Source organism: Neoarius graeffei, chromosome 15, assembly GCF_027579695.1.
Source record: "Neoarius graeffei isolate fNeoGra1 chromosome 15, fNeoGra1.pri, whole genome shotgun sequence".
Classification (NCBI taxonomy): domain Eukaryota; kingdom Metazoa; phylum Chordata; class Actinopteri; order Siluriformes; family Ariidae; genus Neoarius; species Neoarius graeffei.
This window is the reverse complement of record NC_083583.1, coordinates 12,407,843-12,420,912: the sequence shown is the minus strand read 5'-3', so window position 1 is coordinate 12,420,912 and position 13,070 is coordinate 12,407,843. Positions and strand designations below refer to the sequence as shown.

Below are 13,070 nucleotides of genomic sequence, written 5' to 3'. Positions count from 1 at the left end.
GAGAAATAGAACACTTTTTTTTTTTTTTTTTTTTAGGATGTGCTGTTGTCGGAAAATAATCAACTCCTGGGTGGTTGCCGTAACTTTGGGCCGGATCACACCATCCCGTTGATGATCGATTGGAAAATTAATCAGCAACCTCACACCCCTGAGTGATTTTGTGTGTTCAAGTAATTAGAACAGTGTTATTGTGTGTTGCAAAGCTAAAAAGTCAGCGTGAGATGTTTTGTTTGTTAATTGTCACTTTTTTTTTTCCTACCCATAAATCAGTGGGCCTCTCTCCTTTCGCTGCCTGCAGTTGTTTAAATGTTTTTCTGAAGTTTGTGGAAGAAAAGCTATGAAGGTGAGGTGGAAGCGAGGGCTTCTGATTTTTAGAAAAAAATCTGTACGTGATTCTCTGGGTTTTTTTAGATGTATAACAGCAGTAAAAAATAAGCGGAGTATTGCTCCTCCGGCCTCTCCTCTGTCCTGCCAAGCCTGGAAACCCTTTTCATCACGGTGTAGTTTGGTTACCAGACAAGAGCTTCATTAGTTGGACACATTCCCTGGAGAGGTGAAGTCTTTAATACAAAATTAGAGCTGTTCCTTTGTGCCGCTGGCGTCAGAAGGATGTTAAATTAAGCCCGGGCCTCTTTTTTTGGGGTTAGTGTGGAGAGTGAACAGGACTGAAATGCTCTGGGAGCTGTACTCCACGCTTGTGTCACTTTGTGTGTTTGTGATCAATCTGCTTTACATTGATTAAAAAAAAAAAAGTTGATTTCCATCAGAGGAGTTTGGGTTTTTATTTGTTTAATTTAAAAAAAAAAGACAAACCCTGTGTTTTTAACACTCCTGTTTTCTTTTTTTGGTGTTTTCCAGAATGTGCTCATCTCCTGCTTGCCCATAATGCACCAGTAAAGGTGAAAAACGCTCAGGGATGGAGTCCTCTCGCCGAAGCCATCAGCTACGGAGACCGTCAGATGAGTACGTTATCCATTGAACTCGTGCATTATGGGTATCCTGTACCATCTGTCCCAGCTCAGCTGCACTGACCTGTCCTGGTGCAGTGTGGTGTTTCACAAACGTACTAGATTTTGTAGGGCACTAAGTAGTGAATAGGGTGTAATTTGGACACTCGTGATGATTTTCCATGGCACAGAGCAATTCAGGTCACTTTGGCAGGTTAACACATGAGTAACGTAATGTGGGTGGAGCTAGAAACGGTGCTGACAGTTGATTGGTTAAACTGCACCTGGTTACGTTCTTGACTTGTGATCCAAAGTTACCGAGTTGACAGTTTTGCATCAAGCAAAGTGCAACGACACAACACACTGCAAGGCAGGTAATATATACTAAGTAACTTTAAGGCCCAATCCCAATTCTAATTTCTACCCCTCCCCCTTCCCCTCCCCCTTCCCCTTGGCCCTTCCCCTTGAAACTGAGCTACAAGGGATAGGGCTTGAAATTCAACCCTTACGTGTTGGGATAGCCCTTCAACGATCGCATACGTCATCGCGTACCTCCGTCAGCGTTTACGTTAGCAAAACGCGACCAAATGCGTCATTGGCTGCGACCAGCCGCTACAGTCAGAAATCTCTGCTGGCAGGGTGTGATTTGTTAACTAACACCACTGAATGGGATATCTTTGGCGCTTCGTGCACCACATCCAACAGAATGAGGTGTCAGAACACTCGTAAACAATAAAAGCGAGAATAACAGAACAAAACGTACGCAGTAAAGCAACCAAAAACAATACTCACTCCCAAAGCTTTTTAGCAGCAGCTTGGATTTCAGAAATCGCTGCTCATTCTCAGCTCGAAAGCGAATCAAGCGGCGTGTTTCCTCTGGATAACAACTTAAAACACGTAAATAATGGAGAAAATACATTTATGACAATCTTTCGCCGCGGGAACCGCCATCTTTCTGAAATCCGCATGAAATCTCGCTGAAATCCGCATGGCATTGTGGGAAATCACTCAAACCCCTTCGTTCGGAGTCTGCTCCAGGAAAATCTCCGTTTGGAGGGGTACAGAAGCCCTACCCCTTCCCCTACCCCTCCGCGTTAACTGGGATTGGGATACCCCTACCCCTTCACGTGAACGCGCAAAATGGAGGGGAAGGGCCAAGGGGTTGGTCCAAGGGGTGAAATGGGATTCGGCCTATCTGTGTTTCTCTCTCGTGTGTCTCTGTGTCTCTCTGTCTGTGTGTGTCTCTCTCTCTCTGTGTGTCTGTCTTTGTATGTCTGTGTGTGTGTGTGTGTGTGTGTGTCTTTGTATGTCTCTCTCTCTCGTGTATCTGTGTTTCTCTCTCGTGTGTCTCTGTGTCTCTCTGTCTGTGTCTCTCTCTCTCTGTGTGTCTGTCTTTGTATGTCTCTCTCTGTGTGTCTGTTTGAGTGTGTCTCTCTCTCTCTCTCTGTCTCTGGTTCTCTGTGTGTGTGTCTCTGTCTCTCTCTGTCTGTCTGCCTCTCTCTCTCTTGTGTCTGTCTGAGCGTGTCTGTGTTTGTGTTTCTCTCTCTCGTGTGTGTGTCTCTCTCTGTCTGTCTCTGTGTCTTTGCCTCTCGTGTGTGTGTCTCTCTCTGCCTCTCGTGTGTGTGTGTGTGTCTCTCTCTCTCTCTCTCTCTCTCTCTCTCTCTCTCTCTCTCTCTCTCTCTGTGTCTGTCTCTTTGTGTGTCTCTGTCTTTGTCTCTCTCTGTCTCTCCCTCTCTGTCTGTGTGTGTCTCTCTCTCCCCCTCCCCCCACCCCCAACAGTGTACTCTTTGATCTCTTCACCTCATTTGCCCTGATTTCTGTACTGAATACCGGTTTAGCTTTCATGCGTGCCATTATGTGATGGACAAACCAACGCAGGGTTTACGAGCAGTTCCTTGTTCTGATCTAGTTAGCGAGTTGAAGAAGTACAACTTCCTGGAGAAGGTTGATTTACGTGATAGTATGTAGCTGTTCTATGAAAACGATGCAACTTTATCTTTTGATTCGAAGAAGGCTAACTTGCTTAGTGCTCGGTACATAATAACCATGAGCAGAATAGTCTTCAGTCACACCCACTGGACACAGCGGTTTCTGAGTTTTCATGTGCTCTCGGAGGAGACGGGTTCAGTCTTGGGGCGATTCCTGAAGTCCATGAGAAGTTCATTCCAGTGTGAAAAGCTGGGAAACAAATTTAAATGCACCAAAAGATGGGGGAAAAAATCAAAATGCAACTTGGTGAAAATAATTAAACGGAGACTACTTTGTTTTAACATAGATGGTAATTGATCAAAATGGCAGAATATATATATATATATAGATGGATAGATGGATGGATCGATTTACTTTATTGATCCCAAGCTGGGAAATCGTTACAGCAACAAGTCCTCAGACATGAGAAACAGAAAAAGACACACAGTATAACATAAAATAGAATTTTTAAAAATCCAAGAATGAGCCAGCTATACAATATGCAGTTAAAACTGTAAGGATAAAATGCATGCTTCGTACTGGTGAATGTGCATTAATAGTGCTAAAAACAAGAATTGTGATGAATGAAAATAAACTGTGCACAAGTGGCAGTATTGAACAGAAGATGGATTTTAAAAAAATCCATCCAAATCAAGTCTAAAGTTGCAAAGTGGATGGCGTGGTATACAGTAGTGCTTGAAAGTTCATGAACCCTTTAGAATTTTCTATATTTCTGCATAAATATGACCTAAAACATCATCAGATTTTCACCCAAGTCCTAAAAGTAGATAAAGAGAACCCAGTTAAACAAATGAGACAAAAATATTATACTTGGTCATTTATTTATTGAGGAAAATGATCCAATGTTCCATATCTGAGAGTGGCAAAAGTATGTGAACCTCTAGGATTAGCAGTTAATTTGAAGGTGAAATTAGACTCGGGTGTTTTCAGTCATTGGAATGACAATCAGGTGTGAGTGGGCACCCTGTTTTATTTAAAGAACAGGGATCTATCAAAGTCTGATCTTCACAACACATGTTTGTGGAAGTGTATCATGGCATGAACAAAAGACCTCAGAAAAAGCGTTGTTGATGTTCATCAGGCTGGAAAAGGTTACACAACCATCTCTAAAGAGTTTGGACTCCACCAATCCACAGTCAGACAGATTGTGTACAAATGGAGGAAATTCAAGACCATTGTTACCCTCCCCAGGAGTGGTCGACCAACAAAGATCACTCCAAGAGCAAGGCGTGTAATAGTTGGCGAAGTCACAAAGGACCCCAGGGCAACTTCTAAGCAACTGAAGGCCTCTCTCACATTGGCTAATGTTAATGTTCATGAGTCCACCATCAGGAGAACACTGAACAACAATGGTGTGCATGGCAGGGTTGTAAGGAGAAAGCCACTGCTGTCCAAAAAGAACATTGCTGCTCATCTGCAGTTTGCTAAAGATCACGTGGACAAGCCAGAAGGCTATTGGAAAAATGTTTTGTGGACGGATGAGACCAAAATAGAACTTTTTGGTTTAAATGAGAAGCGTTCTGTTTGGAGAAAGGAAAACACTGCATTCCAGCATAAGAACCTTATCCCATCTGTGAAACATGGTGGTGGTAGTGTCATGGTTTGGGCCTGTTTTGCTGCATCTGGGCCAGGACGGCTTGCTATCATTGATGGAACAATGAATTCTGAATTATACCAGTGAATTCTAAAGGAAAATGTCAGGACATCTGTCCATGAACTGAATCTCAAGAGAAGGTGGGTCATGCAGCAAGACAACGACCCTAAGCACACAAGTCGTTCTACCAAAGAATGGTTAAAGAAGAATAAAGTTCATGTTTTGGAATGGCCAAGTCAAAGTCCTGACCTTAATCCAATCCAAATGTAGTGGAAGGACCTGAAGCGAACAGTTCATGTGAGGAAACCCACCAACATCCCAGAGTTGAAGCTGTTCTGTACGGAGGAACGGGCTAAAATTCCTCCAAGCCGGTGTGCAGGACTGATCAACAGTTACCGCAAACGTTTAGTTGCATTTATTGCTACACAAGGGGGTCACACCAGATACTGAAAGCAAAGGTTCACATACTTTTGCCACTCACAGATATGTAATATTGGATCATTGTCCTCAAGAAATAAATGACCAAGTATAATATTTTTGTCTCATTTGTTTAACTGGGTTCTCTTTATCTACTTTTAGGACTCGTGTGAAAATCTGATGATGTTTTAGGTCCTATTTATGCAGAAATATAGAAAATTCTAAAGGGTTCACAAACTTTCAAGCACCACTGTGCATATTTAATTCTCAAACCTGATTGGTCAGAAGGTGTGCAAGGAAAGATTGATATTTGAAATCGCAATTGACATCCCCCACTTGTTAGCTCATGTCCTTGGTCAGACTGTCCATGATTCGTCTCTACTAATCACGTAAAGACACGATTCTTCTTTGTCTGTAATGTTGAACTAAAGTGCAGAAACTTTTTTTTTTTTTTCCTCGATTGCAACACCCTCTGTTTAGACACAGCAGAGTCATTGATGGTATAAACAAATATTATCAAGCATTACTGCTTATATTAATGCACTTGTCATATGTTATTGTTTCTATTGATGACTTTCACGTTACCCATAATGCTTTGCACCTTGAGGGGTAACCAAAAATATTAACAAACTAAAACAACATAGCGTCGCACACTGATGATGATCTTTCAAATTTAAATCTCCCAAAAACCTCCAAAGTGTCAGAACTAACTAAACAAAAGATTAAAGCAATCTGCAAAGCTTTTTCTGTGGACTTTGAGAAATCAGTCGGTAAAAAAGCGCTTGTAAATATCGTATCGAACGCTTTGAACATCTCTACTTCGGGTGACGGGGGTTCCAACAATTACTGACCTGCACAAGTTAAAAGACTGGTAGAAGAGCTTTGAAAGATCAACACCGATCGTAGAAGAATCCGCAGTGAAATGGTCGTTGCTGGGTGCTGGTTACGATGAGAGCCGTTTAAAAAAAAAAAAAGAAAAGGCTTCGTCCGTGGGAACATAAGCAAGGAATTCAGTCAAGTAAGTCCTGTAAACACAGCAGAACTGTCATTTTCTTTTTAAAGTTGAAGTTGATTTTGATTTCCTTCACTCTGATTTCCCTCAGGCTCATACGCTACCAGATTACGACAGTCTTTGGGCTGTTAGAGGAAGCTGTTATTCGACCCTGTCGTCCTATTACATTCAGTCTACCTACAGAAACGCTAAAAGCAGAAGGACACGGAAGCTTACCGACACTGCATCGTTTGCGCTTTGTTTTGGGAGTCGATCCTTCAATCAAGTCGTCCTTTTCAGTTCTTTGACTCGCCCTTGTTTTTCAGTTTTCACTCTTTTTATAACTAAACACACAGACACCGGGGTTGTCGGCTTCTTGACTTGGATCGCCAGACTTGACTCCACCACTGAAGTGTGTAGAACACGGTCACGTTTTGTCTGTCGGTGTAAAATTTTGACGGCAAATTCTGTCTAATCACGCTTTTCGATGCTTAGCTTCTTTAGGTATTGTGTATTGTTGGCTCCTTCGATCTCGAAAGATCATGGTGATCTGCACCAGGGGTTATCCATCAGTTATTGAGTTGCAGCGTGTAGTATGACTGTATGGAGATCTTGCATGTGACGTCACAGCCGATCCAGATTGTAACAGATGCCGTCTTGTCGGTCAAACGCCATATTTCCGCCTTCTACTTCTGCTTCTACCTTTTTTCTTCTGGAAAACCCTACTATACACAATTCTACTACAACGGCTGCGGCTACAAGCTCTCCCTACCTGTGCACGTTTTTTATGTTTTTTGTGTGTATTTTTGCGTGTTGTTCGTCTGTACCGGACTTCAATATCCACTACAACCGTATGGACTTACTGGACATTGGTTTCCAGCAGAAAATGACGGTTTGTAGCAATTGCCATCGCATGCACAACATTCCGGACGAGATAGCGAGACCAGCAGGGTCTCCGTGGATTGTTATCGGAAGCAAAGCGAAGGAGGCGGTGCCGGGAGCGGAAGCAAAAGCGAGGCTGCAGGCAGAGCCGGCCTGTTGACTAAGCTCAGAAAACAGCCACTCAAATCTCCACTGCTAAGCTTCTACTTCTCCAACGCCAGATCCATGGTAAACAAGACGGACGATTTGGAATTACAGCTGGAATTACCTTATTCTATTCTATAATCGGCTGGTCAGTGCAGTACTAGTAATACTTAAGTGACTTACCCATCCAATGAGGATTGTTATTTTCTTGTTTACAAGATGCCACATCTGAGTCGCTGACAAATCCTGAATTTCTGTACAGATAACTGTCCAGAGATTTATAAGCACGCAGTGCTTCACCACTGAACAGCGAGGGAAAGTTAATGAGGTAATTACACATCTAGGTATTCCGCTGGCAGTTCAGTATCCACTGACACGGTCGTGAAAACTCCGTCCGGTAAGCCATAAGGGTCACTAATCTGTAGATCGTTTATTTTAGACATATATCTAATTATCTGTTCATTAGAAAAATGAGCCGTGTAGTCCGTCGGTTGAAATTGATCCATTCTGTACACGAGTGCAGCAGTATTCAGCTGTGTTTTTTACCGACAAGATGGCGGCTGTTAACTTTCCGGTCACGTGACTGCAAGATCTCTATAGGCCGATGCGTGAGCCGCACGGTCTGCTGCAGGTGAAGTTGCTTGGTCGGGTGTCTGTTGTTGCCGACTGCAGTCTCCACGGTCGTCGGAGCCTCCTCTCCCCCCACCGGGTCTCTCTCTCCTTTCCTCTGCCTCCCCAACGACGGCCTTGGTGGTGGACCGCCAGCCGGCGTGGTCTGAGGCCGCCGTCTCCAGGTCTGCAGGGTTGAAGCCGCCTGCCCTCAGGTCGCGCTTGCGCACGTCCTTGTAGCGTAGTCCGGGTCGTCCTGTGGGTCTGGAGCCTATGGCCAGCTCAACATACAGCACGTCCTTTGAGATGCGGCCGTCATCCATGCGGCTGACGTGGCCTAGCCAGCGCAGGCGTCTCTGGGTCAGCATGGCAAACATGCCATGTTTTATTGTGTAAAACTTTTTAAATCAGGAAAAGTCATTTTTTTCCCCGTGTGAATTCGAAGAAACGACTGAGGTTATCTGACTTGGTAAACAAATATAGCGCCTGGTTCCCCTGCCCAGGGCGCAAGGCATTATGGGTAATGTGAAAGTAGTCAGGAGTAACTGGTCATTTCCAGGAACTTGTATGGTGCCATGATTTTAAAATAAATAAAGTGAAGCTTCCTGTCAGGACAAGTTTGTTTAAGATGTACGGATGGAAGGAGCCTCCAGTTTTAACGCTTTGTAAGAGTTGGTAAGGGTTTTTTTTTTTTTCTTTCTCCCCCCCCCCCACCCCCCCACCACCACCAACCATTAGAAAGTCTTCAAAACGGTGGACATTTGGGTTTCTCTGTAACATGACGAGCTGCATTTTTGTTTGTCGTCTTTACTTCAAGAAAGAGAGGCGGGGGAAAGTCAGGGCGGGCGAGCGGATGAGCAGCTTTAAAGGAGATACACAGAACCTTTATTTTTAAATAAATTTCCGAGTGGATAGTATCTCCATCCTTGACTCTTGTATGCTGCATCAATGGGAATTAAAAATATATATATATTTGAGAGTTTAAAATCGACCGCAAAGTTGGCGTTCGAGTTGCCCCGCTGAGCCAGCCAGCCCTGAGTGCGTGACGTCGCAGCGGGAACCGGTTTTAAGGCCGACGCCTTTGACAGCTATAGACCAAAGTCATATAAATAAAAATTTATGGTGAAAGTAAGAAATAGCGTTACTGACTTGCTCAACTAAGACTGATTTGACTTCATTGATTGCGGGTTGACTCTCATTAAAACAGGATGGGTGTTATAACTTATGCAACATACATGTACATGCATGCATTTTCACTGATAAAATGTAAAAGGCTAATCAAATAATCAGATGAACTGAGACGATCACATTCTGAAGCAAATTAAATAATCTTATACTGCTAACTTAAACACACAGTACAAGTTACATGGATTAATCTAAATGCAGGTAAACGACGCGTTTTTTTTTTTTTAAATCCAAATGAGAGTCGCATCTTACCCGTCTGTGTTCTCGCTTCTTGAAGGCCGATCTTGTGGCCGATTGTTTTTGAAACAATCTGACTTTCAGTTGTTTGTTCAGTTCTCCGTTCGTTTGCTTCTTCCACGTAAGGCCGAGATGGCAGCAATATCCCAGTTTAGAAATCAGACGGCTGCTCCACTCATTCTCTGTTTTCTTCATACTGACTACTCCGCCATTACCGCTCGGCTCAGGCAATTACTAAAACCCGGGACAGAAAGGGATGTCACCGTTTTTAGCAACAACCGCGGCGAGGTCACTGCCCGAGCGATATGTCACGTCCTGTTCCATCCCGGGTTTTACCAACAACCCTCGGCTCATGCTCCAGGAGAACTGGTGCAACTGAACTCTCATCTCATTATCTCTAGCCGCTTTATCCTTCTACAGGGTCGCAGGCAAGCTGGAGCCTATCCCAGCTGACTACGGGCGAAAGGCGGGGTACACCCTGGACAAGTCGCCAGGTCATCACAGGGCTGACACATAGACACAGACAACCATTCACACTCACATTCACACCTACGGTCAATTTAGAGTCACCAGTTAACCTAACCTGCATGTCTTTGGACTGTGGGGGAAACCGGAGCACCCGGAGGAAACCCACGCGGACACGGGGAGAACATGCAAACTCCACACAGAAAGGCCCTTGCCGGCCCTGGGGCTCGAACCCAGGACGTTCTTGCTGTGAGGCGACAGCGCTAACCACTACACCACCGTGCCGCCCGCAACTGAACTCACTTAAAAAATAATAATAATTAAAATAAATACTTTTTTTCGTTTCCTTTAATTGTTGGTCCTGCACCCTCTTTCAATACGGGCTTATAGCCAACGCTCCTCAACAGATCAGAGGTCTCGTACGAGTCTTCAGTAAAATGTGCAGAGCAGAAGAGAGACCACTTCGTAGGCGCCCAATGTGCCCGTGAACTTCTCGCAAAACGCGTCCAAACCTTTGCAGTTTGAACATTCTTGAGCCATGAATGCAACATAAATCCACCTTCTGTTGTGTTGCTGCACCCGCCAGTAACACATCTACGTCGTATGGCGGTAAATTAGCTCAAAATGGAGGATCGAAGTTGCAGTCAGCTCTGTGTTTTAGTATAGCGGAAATGGCGATGAGACCGATAGACTTCCTGCTATGACATGACGGATGTCAAGGTCATTCACTCAGACCGCTACCTATATAAATCACTTTAATCGTAAAAATTACTATATTAGATTTATTGTTGACGCTTAAAACTATTCCTGTGCCATTCTTGAGGTCTCAAGGCGTTTATAAACGAAAGTGAGGCCACGGTTCTGCGTACATGCTTTAACATGAGCGTCAACAGGCTCTTGCTTCTCTCATGGACGTTCCGCGATATTAATTGTAGCAATAAACGGACACAAATTATGCGTTCATGAATAAATGAAAAATTGTCGCCACTGGCAACTTACTGTGGAATAAGACAAAACGCTTGCAAGGACTTGCTGTTCGAGGTAAATAACTTTAAGGTGGTGACGGGAATACTGCTGCTTTGTGTCGGGATGAATCGCACCACCCGAGTGTTGGTTGATTATTTTCCCGATAATGTGTTTTTATTCCTTACATAAGCGTCGTGATGCGTTGAGATGCTCATCGCAGGGATGAATACTAACCTTTGCTTCAGCTTTCGAATCACCACTGCATGTCGAGACGAACAACAAATATGACCTCATACCTGAGAGAGAGAGAGAGGGAGTGTTCAAAGTGATGCTAGCTCTACCACTTAATGATGAATGAGGATATGAATACAGCAGGGCAGTTTTCTTCAAGATCCTTTGGAATTCTTTCATTTAAAAACAAACTCCAGGGGGGAAAAAAAACATATATGGTGAAGAATTTTAACTTGTTCGTTATTAGCATCTTTAGACGTCTGGTCCTTTTCGCTAATTTCTGGAGGGAGGAAATTCCTCTTGGTCTCTGTCGGTTATGAGATGAAAAGGAATTTATTACACGTGTGTGTGTGTGGACTGTGCCTCATCAGCCCTCCCTTCAGCCAGCCTCGCCGCTTTGATCAGGCGCATGAGCTCAACTTTACAGGCTCCCGTTCTGCACACCGCTGTTAGCAACATTAAAGGTTAAAGCAAATAAGAAACCCAGCGGCCCTTGTTATTTTTAGGGGTCATTGCTGGTTTAGCTGGCGCATAGTTCGCTGGGTTTCTAAAGGTTGGACAAGGATGAGAATGACCTGGAAAGAGATTTCTCTCCGGTTTGAATAGAGGGCTTTTTATTCAACAGGTTTCTGTATGCAAAAAGCCTTTCGTCTGGGTGTTTTCGACTTCCTCGATTTATACAAAGCAGACAATAAGAAGACGGGTTTGCAAACCTGCTGGATGAGTTGTTTGGCAATTTTGAGAGACCAAAAAAAAAAAACCCCCTCCAAAACAGAGAAGTAAGTGTCATGCAGAAGTTCAAAAACATGTTTTCTTCCCCACTAAAGGGCAAGCTTGCGATCCAGACGGGCGATCCAGCCAACACTTTCGACTTGAAGAGAATTCAGTCAGGGTTTGGAGAGCTTTGATAAAATGGAGGATCAAAATGGTGTTTCTGTGCTTGGAGCTCCGGGTGGAGCAGTGTATATTGTGACCAGGGAAAGAATAATAGTAATACCGATAACATTATTCTGTACTGGCGTAGATAGATAAGGACATCGCAAATATGTTGCTTCCGGGTATGACGTGTCGCTCGGAATACAATGAGTAAGGAAGTTGATTTGATTATTTTCCTGTAACAATACTATTTATTCAGTACTTCAAACACCTGCGGTCATAAGGTTGGTCCATCATGGGTTGGTGTGATATGACCCGACGTGAGGCAGAGTTATGTTCCCACTCTTATCGAAGGTTTTTTAACTTCCTTCAGTACCACAGCAATTTTACCGACCGTTAACATTTTATATTAATTTAAAAAAGTTCGACTATTTATCCATTTCCTGTTGTGAAACCTCCACGAAGCAAATTTGCTTTCCGTTCTCACTTGTATTATCGCTGCTGTTAGCGATCCTTCCCTCAACAACCTCGTTCAAAGAAGTACGATGTTCACTCACCGGCCTCTTTAATAGGAACTTGTTCTTGAGTCAATAGGGGTGCTCACACGGCACATATTTGCATCGATGCTGCACCGATGTATTTTGTTGTGATATATCTTACACCGGTGTAAATTTTGTGGAGCGTTCACACGTCACAAACCTGCTTACTAGAGAGAAGCGTGTTAGCACTGATGCAGCCCCACTTGCGTTCACACGGCAGTTTTTGCGACCGTGCTATACGATAGTAATAATGCGGAAATGAAATATGCGCATGCGTGAAAATGTACTTCCTTTTCCCGGTTGTCATGGCATCACCAAGCGCCAGGAAAACAACGTGGATGAAGACACCAGTGTTGCCAGATACTGCTGACGTTTTCCAGCCCAAAATATGTTCAAATCCGCCAAAATGCACTTAAAACCGCCCAATCTGGCAACACTGGAAGACACGCAGTTCCGTTGTTGTTGATATTCGCCATTTTGGAAGTGCAAAATACCAGGATGCAAATTATGCAATGCCCGTATGTAATCAACTCTCCTCACGCGTAGCGAGTCTACCCCTGTAGCGTTCAGACGTCCCATTTTATATCGTTGCTGCCCCGCAAACTTAGTCTGGCTAACGCAACTTCAAAGCCCTGCGAACATTGGTCTGGCAAAGATATTAAGCCCAACCGTTTCCCAAAGGCGTGGTTGACCCGCCTCCCTGAAATGCCTCAGTTTGCTACTGGTCGAAGCCAGAAAAGGCTGTGACGAAGCTTAAACCAATCACATCACTCTTTCCTCTGACGTATGTGACGTGACGGAAACTGCTTGAGTAACAGGAAGAAGATAAATACCTCCGGGGCTGCTCTTTGCTCCGTTTTCAATGAGAACTTCCCGTTGAATGCTTTCAATACAGCATCCACCGCTGTGTCAAAGGCTTGCTGCTGCTCCATGTTCGTAATGTTTCTAGTGAATGAAGTGCTTCCGGCATAGATTCTGTAAACAATCTATGGCTTCCG

General features: G+C 44.0%; 1 protein-coding gene across 2 annotated transcripts in view; it reads left to right on the top strand.

The window, feature by feature from the left end:
- ankrd13c (ankyrin repeat domain 13C) overlaps window positions 1-13,070 on the top strand; it is a 108,046-nt gene that overhangs the window by 50,994 nt on the left and 43,982 nt on the right. For both annotated transcript variants that reach the window (XM_060940868.1, XM_060940869.1), the window contains exon 3: window positions 859-963. In XM_060940868.1, the coding sequence (XP_060796851.1) occupies window positions 859-963 (105 nt within the window). The remainder of the gene's footprint in view (window positions 1-858; window positions 964-13,070) is intronic.